Source organism: Coregonus lavaretus, assembly GCF_964263955.1.
Source record: "Coregonus lavaretus genome assembly, chromosome: 23".
NCBI classification, from domain to species: domain Eukaryota; kingdom Metazoa; phylum Chordata; class Actinopteri; order Salmoniformes; family Salmonidae; genus Coregonus; species Coregonus lavaretus.
The window spans coordinates 2,370,565-2,395,018 of NC_140010.1; the positions used below are offsets into that span (position 1 = coordinate 2,370,565).

At 45.3% G+C, this 24,454-nt stretch overlaps 1 protein-coding gene and 1 long non-coding RNA gene across 4 annotated transcripts; both read left to right on the top strand.

The window, feature by feature from the left end:
• The first annotated feature begins 827 nt into the window (after positions 1–827).
• Positions 828–12,141, top strand: LOC311150847 (transcription factor BTF3 homolog 4-like). Of its 3 annotated transcripts, none has more exons than XM_084188401.1 (7): positions 828–912; positions 994–1,262; positions 1,865–1,926; positions 5,299–5,412; positions 7,741–7,942; positions 10,836–10,904; positions 11,325–12,141. In XM_084188401.1, the coding sequence occupies exons 3-7, from the start codon at positions 1,873–1,875 to the stop codon at positions 11,369–11,371; spliced, it is 486 nt and encodes a 161-aa protein (XP_084044527.1). In that variant the 5' UTR covers positions 828–912; positions 994–1,262; positions 1,865–1,872; the 3' UTR covers positions 11,372–12,141. The 3 variants fall into 3 exon arrangements, with proteins under 3 accessions (XP_084044527.1, XP_084044526.1, XP_084044528.1); XM_084188400.1 differs by having other exon boundaries at positions 834–912; positions 994–1,290; XM_084188402.1 differs by lacking the exon at positions 828–912 and having other exon boundaries at positions 1,122–1,157; positions 1,209–1,262.
• Positions 12,142–13,775: 1,634 nt separating this feature from the next.
• LOC311150541 lies at positions 13,776–24,215 on the top strand. Its single transcript, XR_014615113.1, has 3 exons — positions 13,776–13,963; positions 23,348–23,530; positions 24,021–24,215. It is a non-coding gene; the product is annotated as an uncharacterized lncRNA (long non-coding RNA).
• Positions 24,216–24,454: the final 239 nt, after the last annotated feature.

Consider the following 24,454-nt stretch of genomic DNA (forward strand, 5'->3'; position numbering starts at 1 on the left):
GGACCCTTTCAATCACGAGTGTCTTCTTCTTCTTCGGTGAGGTTTATCGGCGGTTGGCATCCAACGTTATGGTGCATTACCGCCACCTACTGTACTGGAGTGTGGGCCAGAGCCAGGGAGAAACGAAATCCTACCTGCCAGCCTCGTTTCTCTTAGAATCTCAAATATTTAATTATATATTTTATCTAATGACTACTCTACTCAATATACTCGTTAAACTCAATTCCTGTATCCCCTTCTCCCTCATACTAGATCTCAGCCTCTCTCTTTCCCTCTGATACTGCCCACACTAATACATGCTCCACTGTCTCTGTTTCCTGGCAATAATCACACTTTCCTGTTGGATGCTTTCCTATCAAGTTTAAAGTCTTATTCTACCGGCTGTGTCCCACACTTAATCTAGTAACGAGAGTCTCCTCTCTTCTGTCCCTTCCTGCCGTCCTCCCAGGTCAAATCAAATCACATTTTATTTGTCACATGCACCGAATCCAACAGGTGTAGACCTTACAGTGAAATGCTTACTTACAAGCCCTTAACCAACAATGCAGTTTTAAAAAGTAAGTGAGAACAATTTGCTAAATAAACTAAAGGAAAAATAGTAACACAATAAAAATAACAATAACGAGGCTATACACAAGGGGTACCGCTACCGAAAGACCAATTAATAAATAAAAAGGATCAGAATTGGGCTGCCTGTGTAAATGCAGCCTTTATGTGTTTTTAAAATGTTCTAGCTAATAAATAAAATCAACCAACCAGCCAATTACACCCTTCGCTGACAATCACACACCAAAACGACACAGAAAGAAATAGTGCCACCTGGAGGTGAGGAAGTCCGTTTCCACTCTTCACCAACCGCGTGTATCCTGCCGTGGTCCAGTTCTGTTCTGCTGGGGACCTGTCTGGGTAGAGGTGCTCTGCCGTGGGACGGATCAATCCAACAAGCTCTGCCGTGGTCCAGTTCTGTTCTGCTGGGGACCTGTCTGGGTAGAGGTGCTCTGCCGTGGGACGGATCAATCCAACAAGCTCTGCCGTGGTCCAGTTCTGTTCTGCTGGGGACCTGTCTGGGTAGAGGTGCTCTGCCGTGGTCCAGTTCTGTTCTGCTGGGGACCTGTCTGGGTAGAGGTGCTCTGCCGTGGGACGGATCAATCCAACAAGCTCTGCCGTGGTCCAGTTCTGTTCTGCTGGGGACCTGTCTGGGTAGAGGTGCTCTGCCGTGGGACGGATCAATCCAACAAGCTATTGACGCTGTCTTTACACGGGTAAATGATTCAACTGGAACTATGGAATGTAAGACAAAGATAACAGCCCTAAAACAGTATCCGTTTATTTCGGTTTTGCTTTGAGCATCACATTGTGTTGTTTAACTATTCTGGCTCGCTAGCTAGGTTACCTAGCTAGTTAGCTTAGCTATGGCTTTATGCGGTAACTTTTACCTTAATAGTTAGCTAGCCACCTCGCCAAGAATATCTGAACCTTTCTGTTTGCTTGCTAATTGACGGCTAGCTAGATAGCAAGCTACATATTTTATGGCTAGCTGAGTGTCAATGTTGGAACTAGGGACTTAACGTTAGCTAGCTAGTGGTAATTACTAGCTAACGTTAGCTAGCTTGCTTGTTATCTAGCTAGTTAACTAAATAGCTAGATAGATATATAGCCAGCTCAACTGTCAGTTTACCCAACCGCTTCCTTAATTTGTAACTAGGTCAATTCAAAGGTTCCACAGTGGTTCAGGATAAACCTGTAGTAAGATAATAGATCCAGTCACTGAAACAGATTACATGAATTTAGTAGGCCTACGTTTTAGTTGACATTTGTTGTAAATTAAATCATGTACATTTTGGCTGACCCTCCTTTTTTTCAGATAAAGCCATGAACCAAGAGAAACTCGCCAAACTTCAGGCCCTGGTCCGGATAGGTGGAAAGGTAACGACCTACTATCTTTACACTTGAATTTACATTTCGTAATAGGTTGGTATGGTAACCTAACTGCCTGTGATAAAGCTGCTGCCAGTCCTGTTTCCCTGAGTTAAGCATTCCTATTATGGACAGATGCTTTGGCCCATTCAGCCTGGGACCTGTGTGGCCGGACTATGGGCCCCAGGGCTTTGTCTCTGACTGTCTAGTAGGGGCCCCATCCTGCTGTGCTGTCTCCGCTCCACAGCTAGATGGCACTGTTGACACTCAGGATATCACTAACCTGTTATTTCAAGGGGTTCTTCCAAATTGCTTTTTATTTGATTTATTTAACCTTTATTTAACTAGGCAAGTCAGTTAAGAACAAATTCTTATTTACAATTACGGCCTACACCGGCCAAACCCGGACCACGCTGGGCCAATTGTGCGCCGCCCTATGGGACTTCCAATCACGGCCGGTTGTGATACAGCCTGGAATCGAACCAGGGGGTCTGTAGTGACGCCTCGAGCACTGAGATGCAGTGCCTTAGACCGCTGCGCCACTCGGTCTGTAGTGGTGCCTCGAGCACTGAGATGCAGTGCCTTAGACCGCTGCGCCACTCGGTCTGTAGTGACGCCTCTAGCACTGAGATGCAGTGCCTTAGACCGCTGCTCCACTCGGTCTGTAGTGACGCCTCTAGCTCTGAGATGCAGTGCCTTAGACCGCTGCGCCACTCGGTCTGTAGTGACGCCTCGAGCACTGAGATGCAGTGCCTTAGACCGCTGCGCCACTCGGTCTGTAGTGACGCCTCGAGCACTGAGATGCAGTGCCTTAGACCGCTGCGCCACTCGGGAGCTTAAGTTGACGATGGTTTTAAATTAGGCTTCTACGCCATTGTGCTGACCTGAGATGGTTCAAAATGAGTTGACAAATGTTTGAGAGAAGACTCGTATACATTTCCCTGGGCTCTGAGTCTAAGCAATGGGCAGAAGATTCTATCTGTGTTCACTGCGTGTGTGTGTTGTATCCAAAGTCATTCTATGGTTGCATCGGTCACCTCCAGTCCCTTTCATGGCTGCTCTGCAGTGTTTCTCTTGTTTGTACTCGGTCCCACTGGAATAATATGACAACCAGGTGTTGTCCTCACTTGTTGTTCTTGTCCGCCATGAACTCTTAAGGCTTCATGCCACAACGACTACCGCCCTGTAGAACTCACATCTGTAATCATGAAGTACTTCGAAAGGCTGGTTATGGCACATATCAACTCCATCATCCCAGACACTCTAAACCCACTCCAATTTGCATACCACCCCAACAGATCCATAGACTCAATCTCAATTGCACTCACACACTGCCCACACCCATCTATGTGAGAAATTCTGTTTGACTACAGCTCAGCATTCAACACCATTGTCCTCTCCAAGCTAGTCAACAAAATTAGGACCCTGGGAAGGGTTTCCGTAAAGAAAATGTGGCCGCCTCAGCGTTTTAATTTACCGGACATTTGAGAACTGTACCTGACCCATATGCATTGGGGGAGTAACCGGATTAGGGTGTCCACACCCACAGTGCTCAGAATGACGAATCACATTTAGATTATGGTGATTCATATTAACAGAACATGCAAGTTGAGGATGCAACGATATTTACATTTACATTTACGTCATTTAGCAGACGCTCTTATCCAGAGCGACTTACAAATTGGAGCATTCACCTTATAGCCAGTGGGATAACCACTTTACAATGTTTTTTTTTTTTGGGGGGCGGGGGGTTGACCTTCGTACCAAATTCCGATACACACCTTTAAAGATGTTAGAATAACTGTCCACATTTTACTTTTCCTCAGCCAACAGGACGAATAACGAACAGCCAAATCACCAGCCTATGTCAAGCTACTATCCCCCATAGTAGAAATGTTTACGTATTCTATTGGTCAGCTTGTGGAGAAAGAAACAGCCTGTTCCAATCAGACTCTGGGACAGTTGTGGGACGATAGATCCCAAATTCATCCAACCAGTAGGCCTCGGATACATGAGGTTCATCCAACCAGTAGGCCTCGGATACATGAGGCTCATCCAACCAGTAGGCCTCGGATACATGAGGTTCATCCAACCTGTAGGCCTCGGATACATGAGGCTCATCCAACCAGTAGGCCTCGGATACATGAGGTTCATCCAACCAGTAGGCCTCGGATACATGAGGTTCATCCAACCAGTAGGCCTCGGATACATGAGGTTCATCCAACCAGTAGGCCTCGGATACATGAGGCTCATCCAACCAGTAGGCCTCGGATACATGAGGCTCATCCAACCAGTAGGCCTCGGATACATGAGGCTGATGCAACTGATCAGAACGTTTAGCTTAGAATGCTGATAAACTATTATTTATTCACATAAGTGCAGCAATGCACTGTCTCTAATACACACTGTCTCTATACACACTGTCTCTAATACACACTGTCTCTAATACACACTGTCTCTAATACACACTGTCTCTATACACACTGTCTCTAATACACAATGTCTCTAATACACACTGTCTCTAATACACACTGTCTTTAATACACACTGTCTCTAATACACACTGTCTCTATACACATTGTCTTTAATACACACTGTCTCTAATACACACTGTCTTTAATACACACTGTCTTTAATACACACTGTCTCTAATACACACTGTCTCTAATACACACTGTCTCTAATACACACTGTCTTTAATACACACTGTCTCTAATACACACTGTCTCTAATACACACTGTCTCGAATACACACTGTCTCTAATACACACTGTCTTTAATACACACTGTCTCTAATACACACTGTCTCTAATACACACTGTCTCTATACACACTGTCTTTAATACACACTGTCTCTAATACACACTGTCTCTAATACACACGGTCTCTAATACACACACACAACACGCGCACACATTCATATTGACTCTACACACCCACCCACTCACATACAATCATCATATACGCTGCTGCTACTCTGTTTATCATATATCCTGATGCCTAGTCACCTGACCCCTATACATATCTACCTCCATCACTCCAGTATCCCTGCACATTGTTAATATGGTACTGGAACTGACCCTGTATATAGTCCCCTTACCCCTATACATATCTACCTCCATCTCTCCAGTATCCCTGCACATTGTTAATATGGTACTGGAACTGACCCTGTATATAGTCACCTTACCCCTATACATATCATATGCTTACTTACTTTCTCATGTTCTTCTTATTTGTATTTTTTGTGTGTTTTTATTCTAACGTAAGTTATTTTTAACGCTACATTGATATTGATTACTGCATTGTTGGGTTTGGAGCTTGCAAGAAAGGCATTTCGCTGTACTTGTGCACGTGACATGAAAAACGTGTTGTTGTCCTCAGGGAACAGCTCGTAGGAAGAAGAAGGTGGTTCACAGAACAGCGACGGCTGACGACAAAAAACTCCAGAGTTCCTTGAAGAAGCTGGCAGTGAACAACATCTCTGGTATTGAGGAGGTATGCCAAACATTCACTCCCATCACACCTTTCTCCCAAGTAGTATTATTATGTCATCAACAATTTCCGACAAACTGATTGTATGGATTCTTTTCTTCTTTTGACTACACTCCAAAGTTAAGATTTGAAATCGAACAATGACTATGAGGTTTAAAGTGCAGACTGTCAGCTTTATTTAGAGGTGTTTTCATCCATATCGGGTGAACCGTTTAGAAATTACAGGACTTTTTGTACCTAGTCCCTCCATTTTAGGGGACCAAAAGTATTGGGACATGTATTAAAGTAGTAAAAAGTGCAGTATTTGGTCCCATATTCGTAGCACACAACGATCACATCAAGCTTTTGACTCTACAAACTTGTTGGATACATTTTGCTGTTTGTTTTGGTTGGGTTTCAGATTATTTTGTGCCCAATAGAAATGAATGGTAAATAATGTATTGTATCAATTTGGAGTCACTTTTTTAAAATTGTAAATAAGAATATATCTTTCTAAACACTTCTACATTAATGTGGATGCTACCATGATTACGTATAATCTTGAATTAATCGTGAATAATGATGAGTGAGAAAGTTAAACACACAAATATCATATCCACAAGACATGCTAACCTCTCACCATTACAATAACAGGGTAGGTTAGCATTTTTTGGAAGGGTGTGATATTTGTGCATCTAACTCATCAGTTTGGGACCAAATACTACACTTTTTACCACTTTAATACACATATAAGGGAATTTGTCCCAATACTTTTGGTCCCCTAAAATGGGGGGACAATGCACAAAAAGTGGTGTAATTTCTAATTGGTTCACCCAATATGGATGAAAATACCCTCAAATTAAAACTGACAGTCTGCACTTTAACCTCATAGTCATTGTTTGATTTGAAAACAAAACCTTTGGAGTATAGAGCCAAAAGAAGGAAATGCTTCCCTGTCCCAGTAACTACGGAGGGCACTATATATACAGAGCATTCGGAAAGTATTCAGACCCCTTCCCTTTTTCCACTTTTGTTCACATTACAGCCTTATTCAAAAAAATGTTTCCTTTTTTCAAAATCCTCATTAATCTGAACACAATACCCCAAAATGACAAAGCGAAAACAGGTTTTTAGAAATGTTTGCAAATGTATTAAAAATGAACACATACCTTATTTACATAAGTATTCAGACCATTTGCTAATGAGACTCAAAATTAAGCTCAGGTGCATCCTGTTTCATTGATCATCCTTTGAGATGTTTCTACAACTTGATTGGAGGCCACCTGTGGTAAATTCAATTGATTGGACATGATTTTGAGAGGCAAACACCTGTCTATATAAGGTCCCACAGTTGACAGTGCATGTCAGAGCAAAAACCAAGCCATGAGGTCGAAGGAATTGTCCGTAGAGCTCTGAGACAGGATTGTGTCGAGGCACAGATCTGGGGAAGGGTACCAAAAGAATTCTGCAGCATTGAAGGTCCCCAAGAACACAGTGGCCTCCATCATTCTTAAATGGAAGAAGTTTGGAACCACCAAGACTCTTCCTAGAGCTGGCCACCCGGCCAAACTGAGGAATCAGGGGAGAAGGGCCTTGGTCAGGTAGGTGACCAAGAACCCGATGGTCACTCTGACAGAGCTCCAGAGTTCCTCTGTGGAGGTGGGAGAACCTTCCAGAAGGACAACCATCTATGCAGCACTCCACCAATCAGGCCTTTATGGTAGAGTGGCCAGAAGGAAGCCACTCCTCAGTAAAAGGCACATGACAGCCCGCTTGGAGTTTGCCAAAAGCCACTCTCAGACCACGAGAAACAAGATTCTCTGGTCTGATGAAACCAAGATTGAACTCTTTGGCCTGAATGCCAAGCAACACGTCTGGAGGAAACCTGGCACCATCCCTAAAGTGAAGCATGGTGGTGGCAGCATCATCCTGTGGGGATGTTTTTCAGCGGCAGGGACTGGGAGACTAGTCAGGATTGAGGGAAAGATGAACGGAGCAAAGTACAGAGAGATCCTTGATGAAAGGCTGTAATCGCTGCCAAAGGTGCTTCAACAAAGTACTGAGGAAAGGGTCTGAATACTTATGTAAATGTTTTTATAAAAAGCAGTTTTTGCTTTGTCATTATGGGGTATTGTGTGTAGATTGATGAGGGGAAAAAACAATTTAATCCATTTTAGAATAAGGATGTAACGTAACAATGTGGAAAAAGTCAAGGAGTCTGAATACTTTCCAAATGCACTGTATGTATGTATGTATGTATGTATGGACCAGTGATATCCAATTCCAGAACTAGAGGAGACCCCTGGTATTGACAACTGGTGTCCAACCGCCATCTTAATTATCCTCCCCCAGGTCAACATGATAAAGGACGATGGCACAGTGATCCACTTCAACAACCCCAAGGTGCAGGCCTCTCTGTCTGCCAACACGTTTGCCATCACAGGCCATGCAGAGAACAAACAGCTCACAGAGATGCTCCCGGGCATCCTCAGCCAGCTGGGGGCAGACAGCCTCACCAGCCTCCGCAAACTGGCTGAGCAGTTCCCACGCCAAGGTGGGTGGGACATGGACACACTGATATGCACACACAGATCGACAGACGGACACAGACAGACAGAGGGACAACTTCTAACGTGGTCACATCCACACTGTCCCCTATATAGTCACATCCACACTGTCCCCTATATAGTCACATCCACACTGTCCCCTATATAGTCACATCCACACTGTCCCCTATATAGTCACATCCACACACTGTCCCCTATATAGTCACATCCACACTGTCCCCTAAATAGTCACATCCACACACTGTCCCCTATATAGTTACACCCATCCACACACTGTCCCCTATATAGTCACATCCACACTGTCCCCTATATAGTCACGCATCCACACTGTCCCCTATATAGTCACATCCACACTGTCCCCTATATAGTCACATCCACACACTGTCCCCTATATAGTCACATCCACACTGTCCCCTATATAGTCACATCCACACTGTCCCCTATATAGTCACATCCACACTGTCCCCTATATAGTCACATCCACACACTGTCCCCTATATAGTCACATCCACACACTGTCCCCTATATAGTCACATCCACACTGTCCCCTATATAGTCACATCCACACACTGTCCCCTATATAGTCACATCCACACTGTCCCCTATATAGTCACATCCACACTGTCCCCTATATAGTCACGCATCCACACTGTCCCCTATATAGTCACATCCACACTGTCCCCTATATAGTCACATCCACACTGTCCCCTATATAGTCACATCCACACTGTCCCCTATATAGTCACATCCACACACTGTCCCCTATATAGTTACACCCATCCACACACTGTCCCCTATATAGTTACACCCATCCACACACTGTCCCCTATATAGTCACACATCCACACTGTCCCCTATATAGTCACATCCACACTGTCCCCTATATAGTCACATCCACACACTGTCCCCTATATAGTCACATCCACACTGTCCCCTATATAGTCACATCCACACACTGTCCCCTATATAGTTACACCCATCCACACACTGTCCCCTATATAGTCACATCCACACTGTCCCCTATATAGTCACGCATCCACACACTGTCCCCTATATAGTCACGCATCCACACACTGTCCCCTATATAGTCACGCATTCACACACTGTCCCCTATATAGTCACATCCACACTGTCCCCTATATAGTCACATCCACACACTGTCCCCTATATAGTCACATCCACACTGTCCCCTATATAGTCACATCCACACTGTCCCCTATATAGTCACATCCACACTGTCCCCTATATAGTCACATCCACACACTGTCCCCTATATAGTCACATCCACACTGTCCCCTATATAGTCACACATCCTCACACTGTCCCCTATATAGTCACATCCACACTGTCCCCTATATAGTCACACATCCACACACTGTCCCCTATATAGTCACATCCACACTGTCCCCTATATAGTCACACATCCTCACACTGTCCCCTATATAGTCACACATCCACACACTGTCCCCTATATAGTCACATCCACACACTGTCCCCTATATAGTCACATCCACACACTGTCCCCTATATAGTCACGCATCCACACTGTCCCCTATATAGTCACACATCCACACTGTCCCCTATATAGTCACACATCCACACTGTCCCCTATATAGTCACATCCACACACTGTCCCCTATATAGTCACATCCACACTGTCCCCTATATAGTCACACATCCTCACACTGTCCCCTATATAGTCACATCCACACTGTCCCCTATATAGTCACACATCCACACACTGTCCCCTATATAGTCACGCATCCACACACTGTCCCCTATATAGTCACATCCACACTGTCCCCTATATAGTCACACATCCTCACACTGTCCCCTATATAGTCACACATCCTCACACTGTCCCCTATATAGCCACGCATCCACACACTGTCCCTTATATAGTCACGCATCCACACACTGTCCCCTATATAGTCACATCCACACTGTCCCCTATATAGTCACACATCCTCACACTGTCCCCTATATAGTCACACATCCACACACTGTCCCCTATATAGTCACATCCACACTGTCCCCTATATAGCCACGCATCCACACACTGTCCCCTATATAGTCACACACTGTCCCCTATATAGTCACACATCCTCACACTGTCCCCTATATAGTCACACATCCACACACTGTCCCCTATATAGTCACATCCACACTGTCCCCTATATAGCCACGCATCCACACACTGTCCCTTATATAGTCACGCATCCACACACTGTCCCCTATATAGTCACATCCACACTGTCCCCTATATAGTCACACATCCTCACACTGTCCCCTATATAGTCACATCCACACTGTCCCCTATATAGTCACATCCACACTGTCCCCTATATAGTCACACATCCTCACACTGTCCCCTATATAGTCACATCCACACTGTCCCCTATATAGTCACACATCCACACACTGTCCCTTATATAGTCACGCATCCACACACTGTCCCCTATATAGCCACGCATCCACACACTGTCCCCTATATAGTCACGCATCCACACACTGACCCCTATATAGTCACGCATCGACACACTGTCCCCTATATAGTCACACATCCACACACTGTCCCCTATATAGTCACACATCCACACACTGTCCCCTATATAGTCACACATCCACACTGTCCCCTATATAGTCACGCATCCACACACTGTCCCCTATATAGTCACGCATCCACACACTGTCCCCTATATAGTCACGCATCCACACACTGTCCCCTATATAGTCACGCATCCACACACTGTCCCCTATATAGTCACACACTGTCCCCTATATAGTCACGCATCCACACACTGTCCCCTATATAGTCACGCATCCACACACTGTCCCCTATTAAATGTATATTTCTACCCATTTCTTCTCCAATTGCAGCACTTGACAACAAAGCGACGTCAATCAGTAAACCAGAAGATATTGAAGAGGAGGATGATGATGTTCCAGGTATTGTTTCACACAACGCTTTGTTGTTAAATCACAGCATCATGTAACCTTTGACCCTTTACTGTGATGTGAATTATCACGTGGAGGTACAGTATGTTGGTCTCCCTCCCTGGTGTGATATGGTGCCGGTACGGCATGGGGTTTAGGATTATCTCCATGTGGGGGTTTAGGATTATCTCCATGTAGGGGTTTAGGATTATCTCCATGTGATCTTGGAACAGTTTTCAGCCATTTTAAATATGTTAATCACTAGCCTGAGAACAGGTGATTTGCTTGGTTTCACTTTGAATTTGGCTTAGCAGAAGAATCATTCTGGACACAGCCAGGCTAGTTTCTCATATTGAATTAAATATTATGTGTGTGTAGGTTTGCATCATATGAGACTCCTCTGGAATTGACTCCCATCTCTCCTCTCCACAGATCTTGTAGAAAACTTTGATGAGGCGTCAAAGAATGAAGCCGACTGAACCAATCCAACTCCAACCCTCTACTACCCTCCACCTAGTACCAACTACCCAGTACCTGCTCAGTACCCCACCTACTAACCAGTACCCACCCCCTCTATCATGTGGGCTCAAACAGGGGCCTGTTCAGGAAGATGTAACGTTACAGAACGTTCAGCTAAAAATGTAACGTATAGAACAGATATGAATGTCTGTCAAATGCAACAGGGAATCATGTCAGCTCTATCCGTTCTGTTTCTATCTGTGACGTTCAGAATGTTTCACGTTAACTGAATACACCCCAGACCTCTCTGTTACGGTAGAACTGTTGTTGATGGAAAGGCGGCGTCTGGGGTATTTTAACCTCAGAGAAACCAACTTGGGGCTGTGTGTCCCAAATGGCTCCCTATTCACAGGGTTCTGGTCAAAAGTAGTGCACTATGTAGGGTATAGGGTGTGATTTGGGACGCAGGACCCGTGTACCAACCCATAGCAACACAACAATACATCATGTGTTTTTTAACAGGCTGTCGCATTCAGGACTAGATTCCCCCTTGAGTGACTAGGGCACTTAGGTCGTGGCTGAAATGGCTCCCTATCCTCTTGCACTATACAGTGAATAGGGTCCCATTTCGAAACGCACCTTCAGTACAGCCGTCAGTCATCTAAAGGTTTAAAAGGCCCTTTGCTATAGAACGTCTAACGCGTTCCAACCCAGCGGTGTCAGACATCATTGGTCTTATTGAATTGTTTTTCTTCCTGTGTTATTAAAAACAAAATAAGTGATCCATTAATATTTAGTTTGCTGTGTTTTTATTAGCTGTATTAGGGATCTGCTTGTTCAATCCAACAATGTGTTTTTATTAGCTGTATTAGGGATCTGCTTGTTCAATCCAACAATGTGTTTTTATCAGCTGTGTTAGGGATCTGCTTGTTCAATCCAACAATGTGTTTTTATTAGCTGTATTAGGGATCTGCTTGTTCAATCCAACAATGTGTTTTTATCAGCTGTGTTAGGGATAGCAACATTGAATAGTTCAGATCCAATGTGTGTGTCTGAAATGGTGCCCTATTCCCTATAACGTGCACCAATGGGGCTCTGGTCAAAAGTAGTGCACTACAGGAAATGCATTCCATTTGGGATGAAGCCTGTGCATCGTTTTGCTATTTTTTTTTTTATGACATGTTTTGGTTTTTCATGTTGAGGGGCTGCAAAGCAGGCTTTGTCCAAGTGGATGGGGAGCTGCATTTTTTTTTTCCTGTGGTTGTGCTTAATTTTATAAATGGCATATAAAGACTCACAAGACAACAGAATAGAGCCTCACCAGGAGTGTGTGTAAATGTATAGGCTATTTTTCCCCAAGGTCTCACAGCATAGATCACCTATTTGCCTGACAATCAGACTGTGATACCTATGGTACACAGTCTGAGATTAATGCCATACATTTGTTTGGAAAATACATCTCACAAGCCAGAATGTTGAATACAATTATATTTCATCATACTTTTCCGGTTGTTCTTGTGGTTGGTCCTTTGGCGGGGAGGAAGGTGAGACCATATATCCACAGGAAAGTATAACTTTTTAAAGCGCAGGTAGAGTTCAGATTTCTGACACCTGAAACATGTGCACGAGATGAAAATCCATGGACGAGATGCATTCCTACTTGCCGAGATCGTGCAGGTGTTTACATGGTTCTTTCTGCGCATGCTTCAGGTGATAGAAATCTGAACTCACTACCAGCGTTTTGAAAAAACGTTGATCTAATTATACTTTCCTGTGGATATATTGTCTCACATTCATAACTCCAAAAGGACCAACCGCACAGACAACCTGTAAAGCAAGTTAAAATATAATTGTATTCAACTTTCTGTCTTGAAATAACTTTCCTGATCCAAACACTAATTTCTGCCCGACATAAGATTCAATTGCAATTCAACGTCGGGTCTTCAGGCTAATCACACCACTGCATGGTTACAAAGCCAATGTGAAATCCAGAAATCCCATATAAAATTGATTGCCATCGGTGACGTTTAATGTTCGTGAGAAGGATGGTATCCCAAATGGTACACTATTCCAAGGAAGGTATCCCAAATAGTACACTATTCCCTATGTAGTGCAATACTTTTGACCGCGCTGAACTATTTTGGGAATAGGGTGCCATTTGAGACGTATTTCCTCAGGATCAATGGGCTCTCTGCTGCTGTGTGTCTTGCTCTGCGCCCTCTTCTGTTGCTTGGGAAAAGCCATCTCACAAGGTTATGAAATGAATGCCATCTTGGCTCAACGGTGGAGCGCGTTTTAAATCGGGGCTCAGTCACCATTCGGATGGGTTGAGCCAAGATGTCGCGCCTCTGCCGCTCCGGTAACCTTTCCTCATGTTAACGCTTGGGGGAGGAGGGATTCTTCAGTGCTGTTGCACAACTATTACTTTCCGACTTCTGCTGTTCGAGTCTGGCAACAACTGAACTGTAAGTGGTGTGGTTTAGCTACACGGGGAGACTTGTAAAATAGAATTGAAAGGCGATTGTTTTCGGCTACCCGTGTGTGAGTGAGAGAATGAGGGATACCAACGGAATGATTTCGTGGCACTACGCGTGATGATGGGGATTCCTCCGGTGAGTATAGCTAATGCCGTCGGTTTGTTTTTCAGGTCCTCTTAGCCTCTGGTGGTACACAGTCACTAGGCTACGGCCATTGTATTGACTCCTACTGTTGGATACAATGGATTATATTTCTGACATTGTGGAAGTCCTCCATAAGATCCGATAGGGACATTCTAAAGATGCATATTTGACTAATTGTAACATTGCCTACTTAAGTAGGTGGCTCTCGTTAGCTAGTTAGCGCCAACGTTGGGTAGCTAAGCCACACAAACAACATTAGCAAACAAGCAAGCTAACTGACGGGAAATAACGCTAGCTAATCTCTTGGCTGGCAGTGGACAACATTAGGCTACTTTCGGGTGTCAGTTTTGTTTAAAAAAATAATAATATCATTGCCACTGGCTTTTAGCCATCATAACCTCAACGGATCTATGACGATATGATTGCAGCAACACAGTAGCTGCTAATTCACTCGGCGCGACCACCCGGAAACGTTCAGCTGGTCATTTACAAAGCTACAATAAATCCATTGTCTGAAACTGCTCCTTGGAAACATTCGCTCTCTCTGTTGTTACTATTTAGCGACATTTGAGCACGTCGTTGCAACGTTGTAGCCTTCACATGACTGACTGTAACTTGTGCGGCCTCCTAAAGTGGATTCTGCATTGCTTTAGCTACTGGCGTATTACCGCAGTAGCCGGTCCTTGTGCTGATGGTAACCCCATAAACTCCCTAGTTAACCATAAACAACCAACAAACAGTTAACTAGCTGTCATTTCTTTTTTAATGGTAGCTATGTTCATGTATATTATCAAATGTAACGACCTAGGGTGCCATTTAATGTTGACAAGGTACTGAATGTGACTTGCCAGACTATAATTATCAACTGTTTATTGGTATAATAATAATAATTTGCCTAAGTATTGAACTGATTCCTTGTGTAGGATAGTTATGTGTTAGAGTAAGTGAAAGTGGTTGGCCTATCCTAGAGGTATGTATCAAGCGTCTCAGAGTAGGAGTGTAAATTTAGGATCAATTTAGCCTTTTAGATCACTATTTTAAAAGAGAATGTGGACAGGGTAGCCCATCCACAAAACATATCAGAAAAGGTCCTAGGAATCCAGTTAACCTGTTTTTTTTAAGACAACAACAAAAAAACTCAGCTCAGAGTAGGTTTTAGGATGATGTTAAGACCCTGCTCCAGGAGCCTGGAATAAAATCAACTTGTAAAAATGTCTCAGCTGGTAAACATGACAGTTTGAGGTACTGCGAAGGAAAGATGGCTGACGCTCATAGACATTTATTAGCCTAGTGCAATGGTCACCAACCCGTCGATCTCCAAGGCATTCCTAGTCTTATCACCAAACATTTCTGTAAAAAAACAACAACGATAAAGCCTTGCGTTCCTATTTTTTTGTATTATTCGATTCATGCTGTTGATGGTAGGTGCACTTGATTCAGCAGCCCTGGCGCCGGGAAGGCAAAGTGTTCCCATTTTGAACCATTTCATGTGTCTGAAGGCAGAACTCGGCCTACCCGGCAGGCCCAGAGAGCAAATCAAGTGCACCTATAGGCCTACCGCTGGCCAATCAGATAGCTCAGATCACCGTGACTGCACCGTTTCCTCAAGCCTTAGACTGTGAAAAGAAGCCTTGAGCGCATTGCCAAGTTGATACTATGAGATTTTAAAACTTTTAAAACCATGACTAGACTCAAAAAATACAGCGACGCGATGATGTGGTCCTCTGTCCTCTGTAGCTCAGCTGGTAGAGCACGGCGCTTGTAACGCCAAGGTAGTGGGTTCGTTCCCCGGGACCACCCATACACAAAAAATAAATAAAAAATGTATGCACGCATGACTGTAAGTCGCTTTGGATAAAAGCATCTGCTAAATGGCTTATTATATTATTATTATTATATATTATATATATGTTTTTATGAGTAAGTTCATGTTTGTTGTTATTCAACACTGTCAACACTTTGTTCAACCCTTTTATAAGCCATAAGATGCCCGTTCTCCCTACTTCCACTCACACTACAACCAGCACTGCAGCTGCCATGAATGAGTACAGCAAAGTGTTCTGATAGGCTTTATTATTAGGGGCTTAGTATTACTATTTCACTTTATCTGGACGTCGGATTAACAACATTCATCGGTGCATGAGTCAGAGATAACACAGTACGACTTGAGTTTCACCACCAGCTGGAAGACGGTGCCCCCTTTTCTAAATAAACACAAAAAAAAAAAGCAAATGATTGTGCTCACTCAGCAGTGCCTCACAAGTAATACAACAAATGATCTATTACCAGTGTGATCATATACCTAACATGTTTTAAATATCATTTCTAAATGGTCTGTGAAGAGCAGTGGCAGGGCAATTCAAGCATAGCCAATATGCAGTGATAATGTACTGGGCTATAGACTACCAAAAGCCTCATTGCTACAGAACTGTTTTTAGTGTTGCATAGGCTTACATAAAAAAAAAAAAGTCATGTTAAAAAATATATATAATAATAATCTGAGCGGTAGATCTCTGCTTGTATTTTGACTCAGAAAAGGTTGGTGACCGCTTGGCATGGTGGTTGTAAGTATTTAGGCCCATCATGTGAAATAGGCCTAACATGACATCATTGTCAGAAGCGCAAGAGGTAGTCTACTGTTGCATGTTGGTCTAGATCCTCTGTAGCTCAGCTGGTAGAGCACGGCGCTTGTAACGCCAAGGTAGTGGGTTCGATCCCCGGGACCACCCATACACAAAAATGTATGCACGCACGACTGTAAGTCGCTTTGGATAAAAGCGTCTGCTAAATGGCATATTATTATTATTATTATTAGATTATTTATGGATTGAATCATTATAAAAATTACCAAAATGTTCTTCCAACAACTCCAAAGCAATTGCATGTGGTGCCGGAACCACTCACTCACTGCTTTTTTCAATTATCAAGACACCTGTTGGTAACTCTTAACTGGTTAGGACAGCCAATGAGGTGTCCTAAATATCTGTCGACTAGACTCTTATGACTGAAGAGCCTTCATACGTAGCTTTTATTTTGACCCATAACAATAGGAGTAAAATCTCTCATCCGCACTTGTGGCAACATCCCCTGATTTTAGATCAACACTTCTTGATACATACGGAACCAGTTATTTGTTTTCAACAAGGCTACGTAAGCCTGAGACACTGTTTGTTGATGTGCAAAAGAATATTGCACTGTAGTCAGAAAATACCTCCATGGAGTCATCATCCAGTATATTGATGTCATAAAACCTTGGTCTATACTGGTTTCATCTGACAGCTCTCCCTCTGGAGGGTGGATAGGAACTGCTGCTGAATCTCACACAGGAGATCAACTATTTACTAACGCATGATGTCTTACCTATAGAATGACTCCAGATGACACAACTTCTATAGAATGATTCCATATGCCTGTGTCCCAAATCGCACCCTATTCCCTATGGGCCCTGGTCAAAAGTAGTGCACTATATAAGGGATGGAAGGATGTCTAACCTATAGAATGAGAGGATGATATTAAATACCTCTGAAAGCAGTGTGAAACACTGGGAGAGATCCTGAGCTTATAGACAGTAGCAGCTTCTCAGATGTAGGTTACACTCTGCTCTCAGTAAGTATTCCACTTCCTCCTCTGATGGCAGACCAACAGGCAGCTTGTTCCTACCGGGGTTTGTCTCTGGGGAATGCGGCCCAAATAGCACCTTATTCCCTTCATAGTGCACTACTTTTGATGGGCTCTGGTCAAAAGTAGGGCAATATATAGGGAATAGGCTGCCATTTGGGACACACAGTTGGTGTTTAAATGTAGATCAAAGCAGAGAGAGAGAGAGAGAGAGAGAAATCTGGTAATAGCAGTTGAGGTCTAAGATGAAGGAATGAAAGGAGGCTGAGAGGCACTTTCTGTGACAGTCTGACGACTCCTCCTCTCTGTACCTCTCTGCTACACGCACACACACACACACACACGCACACACACACACACACACACGTACGGTCTCCTCAGCATTTAAATCTGTGGCTTTAGTTCTCCCTTCATGTCTTGTCTTAGTAGGTATCACACAGAGAGACAGAATGAGGGAATGGTAGTCTTAAGAGGATACTCATAATGGCAGTTTATTCCTTTTAAGTCCTCAGTCGTTTGTCTTAAATGTTTCTTTTGAAGGCTGTTTTAAAATAAAACTGGAGGTACACTACCTCCGCAGGTACACTACCTCCACAGGTACACTACCTCCACAGGTACACTACCTCCGCAGGTACACTACCTCCACAGGTACACTACCTCCGCAGGTACACTACCTCCGCAGGTACACTACCTCCGCAGGTACACTACCTCCGCAGGTACACTACCTCCGCAGGTACACTACCTCCGCAGGTACACTACCTCCGCAGGTACACTACCTCCGCAGGTACACTACCTCCGCAGGTACACTACCTCCACAGGTACACTACCTCCACAGGTACACTACCTCCACAGGTACACTACCTCCGCATGTACACTACCTCCGCATGTACACTACCTCCGCAGGTACACTACCTCCGCAGGTACACTACCTCCGCAGGTACACTACCTCCACAGGTACACTACCTCCACAGGTACACTACCTCCACAGGTACACTACCTCCGCAGGTACACTACCTCCGCAGGTACACTACCTCCGCAGGTACCTACCTCCGCAGGTACACTACCTCCGCAGGTACACTACCTCCACAGGTACACTACCTCCACAGGTACACTACCTCCGCAGGTACACTACCTCCGCAGGTACACTACCTCCGCAGGTACACTACCTCCGCAGGTACACTACCTCCGCAGGTACACTACCTCCACAGGTACACTACCTCCGCAGGTACACTACCTCCGCAGGTACACTACCTCCACAGGTACACTACCTCCACAGGTACACTACCTCCACAGGTACACTACCTCCGCAGGTACACTACCTCCGCAGGTACACTACCTCCGCAGGTACACTACCTCCGCAGGTACACTACCTCCACAGGTACACATACCAAGACCTCTTTAATGTAAGATGATCTCAGAACCCTCGCTGTGCTGGCCGGCTAACATTTATGTTAAGTCTGTCAGGAGAGACTGAATGCATGGAGACATATCGTACTGCAGGCCAAGCTTACAGAGCATTAAGTAAGTCTGTCAGGAGAGACTGAATGCATGGAGACATATCGTACTGCAGGCCAAGCTTACAGAGCATTAAGTAAGTCTGTCAGGAGAGACTGAATGCATGGAGACATATCGTACTGCAGGCCAAGCTTACAGAGCATTAAGTAAGTCTGTCAGGAGAGACTGAATGCATGGAGACATATCGTACTGCAGGCCAAGCTTACAGAGCATTAAGCAACACAAGGCTGGGGTTGCATCCCAAATGGCTCCCTATTGGCTCTGGCCAAAAGTAGTGCACTGTATAGGGTGCCATGTGGGACACAACCAAAGGCTTGCTATCTAAGATCTCAGCTAGGCCATTCTGGAAAGAGGAAGTAATCACTCAAGGTTTCCTGTGTCCACCCCACACCGACAGGGTACTTGCAGAGTAGCAGATAGAGACCAGGGGTGTATTTATTAGTGCACACCCGTAGCAACATTTTTCTAAATGGAAAACATTTAGCAACGTAAATGAGAGTTTCTATTGGACAAATTCAGTTAGGTCCCTCCCCGTTTCGTTCCATTTGCTTCTGTTGGAAGCCTGTGACTGGAGAACTGTACCATTAGTAACGACGGGTAGGATCTCCACTTGGAAACCTGTGACTGGAGAACTGTACCATTAGTAACGACAGGGGTAGGATCTCCACTTGGAAACCTGTGACTGGAGAACTGTACCATTAGTAACGACAGGGGTAGGATCTCCACTTGGAAGACCTGTGACTGGAGAACTGTACCATTAGTAACGACAGGGGTAGGATCTCCACTTGGAAGACCTGTGACTGGAGAACTGTACCATTAGTAACGACAGGGGTAGGATCTCCACTTGGAAACCTGTGACTGGAGAACTGTACCATTAGTAACGACAGGGGTAGGATCTCCACTTGGAAGACCTGTGACTGGAGAACTGTACCATTAGTAACGACAGGGGTAGGATCTCCACTTGGAAGACCTGTGACTGGAGAACTGTACCATTAGTAACGACAGGGGTAGGATCTCCACTTGGAAACCTGTGACTGGAGAACTGTACCATTAGTAACGACAGGGGTAGGATCTCCACTTGGAAGGCCTGTGACTGGAGAACTGTACCATTAGTAACTACAGGGGTAGGATCTCCACTTGGAAGGCCTGTGACTGGAGAACTGTACCATTAGTAACGACAGGGGTAGGATCTCCACTTGGAAGGCCTGTGACTGGAGAACTGTACCATTAGTAACGACAGGGGTAGGATCTCCACTTGGAAGGCCTGTGACTGGAGAACTGTACCATTAGTAACGACAGGGGTAGGATCTCCACTTGGAAGACCTGTGACTGGAGAACTGTACCATTAGTAACGACAGGGGTAGGATCTCCACTTGGAAGGCCTGTGACTGGAGAACTGTACAATTAGTAACGACAGGGGTAGGATCTCCACTTGGAAGACCTGTGACTGGAGAACTCTGTTAACTTCCACAAATCTTGTTTGGAGGATTCCCGTATTTCCTGCTTATTCCCTGCTGATTCCGGGTATCTTCCAACCTGGATACCCTGAATTTTGTTTCTGTAATTTTGCAACCCTAGACAGGGGCTTGGAGGAGTAGGATGACGTCAAAATACTGTTACACTTGATCTGTTCTGTTTGTCTCTTTTAATCAGATTTAGTCCCGGTAGTCAGGTGGAAGAGGTTACTTTAGATTGTCAGACTAGCCTGGTAATGAAAGGTCTAATGGTACTGATGATTAGCCTGGTAATGAAAGGTCTAATGGTACTGATGATTAGCCTGGTAATGAAAGGTCTAATGGTACTGATGATTAGCCTGGTAATGAAAGGTCTAATGGTACTGATGATTAGCCTGGTAATGAAAGGTCTAATGGTACTGATGATTAGCCTGGTAATGAAAGGTCTAATGGTACTGATGATTAGCCTGGTAATGAAAGGTCTAATGGTACTGATGATTAGCCTGGTAATGAAAGGTCTAATGGTACTCATGTATTCTAGTACTCACAGTAGTGTCCAAGACAGACTCTGTGTCCGCAACCCAAATGGCACCCTATATATTCCCTATGGGTCCTGGTCTGAAGTAGTGCACCGTTAAGGTGATAGGATGCCATTTGGGACCCGGCCCCTGGACTGAACATTATACTGCAGAAGGCTATAGCTCCTTCCCTAATGTTAACCCCATGACGTGAAATAGTTCTGGTACACAGAGACAGAGACAGGCATGCAGAATAGTCAGTCACTGATTTCTGCGTTTGGCTGAAGGTCATCTTGTGTGCGTGGGTGCGTGGGTGGGTGCGTGGGCGGGTGGGTGGGGGGGCGAGGACCACTAAATGGGTCTTGCGGGTCAGGATCTCCTCAAATCAACAGAAATAGCAGTAAACCAAATAGGCTCGCTACATTCATATCCATTTCATACAAGCTGTTGAAGAACTGAAGAGAACTTAAATTGGCTCATGTGTTAGGATGCGTAAGTTGTGCTCCCATCCATTCTGTGTTCCATCCTGCACACCCTCCTCTGTGAGGACAGGAACCATCTGGACCTGGTGTTGGAACATTAGGCTCTGTAATTATATCCTCTTAGTTTGGTGCTCTGTTCTATAGTTCCTGTTGGCTGATCTGGGTGCAGAAGGCACATTACAGGAGTGTTCCATCTAGAAGGCACGTTACAGGAGTGTTCCATCTAGAAGGCACGTTACATGAGGTGTTCCATCTAGAAGGCACATTACAGGAGTGTTCCATCTAGAAGGCACGTTACAGGAGTGTTCCATCTAGAAGGCACGTTACAGGAGGTGTTCCATCTAGAAGGCACGTTACAGGAGGTGTTCCATCTAGAATAAACATTTACAGGAGGTGTTCCATCTAGAAGGCACGTTACAGGAGGTGTTCCATCTAGAAGGCACGTTACAGGAGGTGTTCCATCTAGAAGGCACGTTACAGGAGGTGTTCCATCTAGAAGGCACGTTACAGGAGGTGTTCCATCTAGAAGGCACGTTACAGGAGTGTTCCATCTAGAAGGCACGTTACAGGAGTGTTCCATCTAGAAGGCACGTTACAGGAGGTGTTCCATCTAGAAGGCACGTTACAGGAGGTGTTCCATCTAGAAGGCACGTTACAGGAGTGATCCATCTAGAAGAAACATTTACAGGAGTGTTCCATCTAGAAGGCACGTTACAGGAGGTATTCCATCTAGAAGGCACATTTACAGGAGGTGTTCCATCTAGAAGGCACGTTACAGGAGGCGATCCATCTAGAAGGCACGTTACAGGAGGCGATCCATCTAGAAGGCACGTTACAGGAGGTGATCCATCTAGAAGGCACATTTACAGGAGGTGTTCCATCTAGAAGGCACGTTACAGGAGGTGATCCATCTAGGTGTGTGTTTGTTTGGGTAGTAGGGAGTCATCTTCTTGGTTGCATTCCAGGTCGTCCTTTTTTAGTAATTTTAATTTTGCTACGCATCACAAACGATCAATATATCAATTTCAGGAAGTTTCACTTTTCCTGAATTGACTGGATTGAAATGGAGAAAGTGGACGGAGCGGGCCAACCCTGCTGAGACGGTGGACGGAGCGGGCCAACCCTGCGGAGACGGTGGACGGAGCGGGCCAACCCTGACCATATACTGTACATCACCAGCAGCTCTTTCTACTAGCTACCTCTCCTCTGCAGTGTGTGTGTGGGGGGGGGCTTGCATCTTAAACTAAGCGGAAAATGTGTCGAGACGGCACCTTTTGTAAAGCAGTCACTGCAGAATATCAGGTCCCTGGTGTAAAGCATGGTCCTCTGTCCCATTGTCCTCCATCATACTGTCATGACCCTGAAGTTGAAACGGTGCAGGTTTTACCCCTGGATCTCCTGAGGTCAGCAAGAAGACTGGCCAAGAGTGTCTGGGTTACTGTAGTCCAGCTCTACTCTGCTGAAATACTTCTATTTCTCTCCCAGAAGTGTGCACTCGTTCACTACCACTTCTCCCTGAAGTGTGCACTCGTTCACTACCACTTCTCCCTGAAGTGTGCACTCGTTCACTACCACTTCTCCCTGAAGTGTGCACTCGTTCACTACCACTTCTCCCTGAAGTGTGCACTCGTTCACTACAACTTCTCCCTGAAGTGTGCACACTTCGTGAGAGAAATGCAGGTAATGTGAATTCACTTCGCGTATTGCACAGGTGTGTAATGAAATGTAAACACAAAGTGTGGGCCTGTTCTTGATGAGCTTGAGTGTGACACGTTGTTGTCGTTGCAGGTATGGGCGCTTGGCGCTGGTCAGACTGGGTGAGGACGTGAGGCAGAGAGAGAGGTCTGCAGAGAGAGAGGTCTGCAGAGAGAGAGGTCTGCAGAGAGAGAGGTCTGCAGAGAGACAACTGCTACCTGGGACTGCTGCAGGAGAGGACCTCTGGGCAGGGGAGAGAGAGAGAGAGAGAGGCAGGTGAGAAGAAAGAGGGGGGGAAAAGGAGAGGCAGGTGAGGGATTGGAGGGTGGCTGAGAGTAGCCTGCGGAGAAGAGACTACATGGGATCTCTGCGGAAGGGGAGAGAGGACCTCTGGGGAGGGGGAGAGAGGACCTCTGTGGAGGGGGAGAGAGGACCTCTGTGGAGGGGGAGAGAGGACCTCTGTGGAGGGGGAGAGAGGACCTCTGTGGAGGGGGAGAGAGGACCTCTGTGGAGGGGGAGAGAGGACCTCTGGGGAGGGGGGGAGAGGACCTCTGGGGAGGGAGGGGGAGAGTACCTCTGGGGAGGGAGGGGGAGAGGACCTCTGGGGAGGGGGAGAGAGGACCTCTGGGGAGGGGGAGAGAAGACCTCTGGGGAGGGGGAGAGAGGACCTCTGGGGAAGGGGAGAGAGGACCTCTGGGGAGGGGGAGAGAGGACCTCTGGGGAGGGAGGGGGAATCATACTGTTGTTAACCCTGTGGTGTTAACAGGTTGCTGCAGCGTGTCAGGGTGGAGGTACCTGACCCATGGAGAACTACTTCCAGGCAGAGGCCTTCAACCTGGACAAGGTGCTGGACGACTTCGAACAGAACCAAGGTGAGACCAATTAGCCAATTAACCAATCAAGCAATCAGATGTACTGTTGCTGGGCTGAGGGTTGATTCGCATCTTCTCTCCAGAGTGAGTGTTTTATAGGACGTATTATCTGGTTATTAAAGGAGGTTAACAGTCAGAGTGGGAATGCAGTTAATAGGATCAGCCTCTCCCTCGGGGTTATGGGTAATTGGTGTCATATATATTTGGTTGAGGTGTGTGTGTGCGAGTACATGTTCGTGTGTGACGGTCACATCGCTGTTCATTTTTAAAGTGTCCTTAGTGGTGGGACCGCCACGTCCGTTTGGGACCGCCACGTCCGTTTGGGACT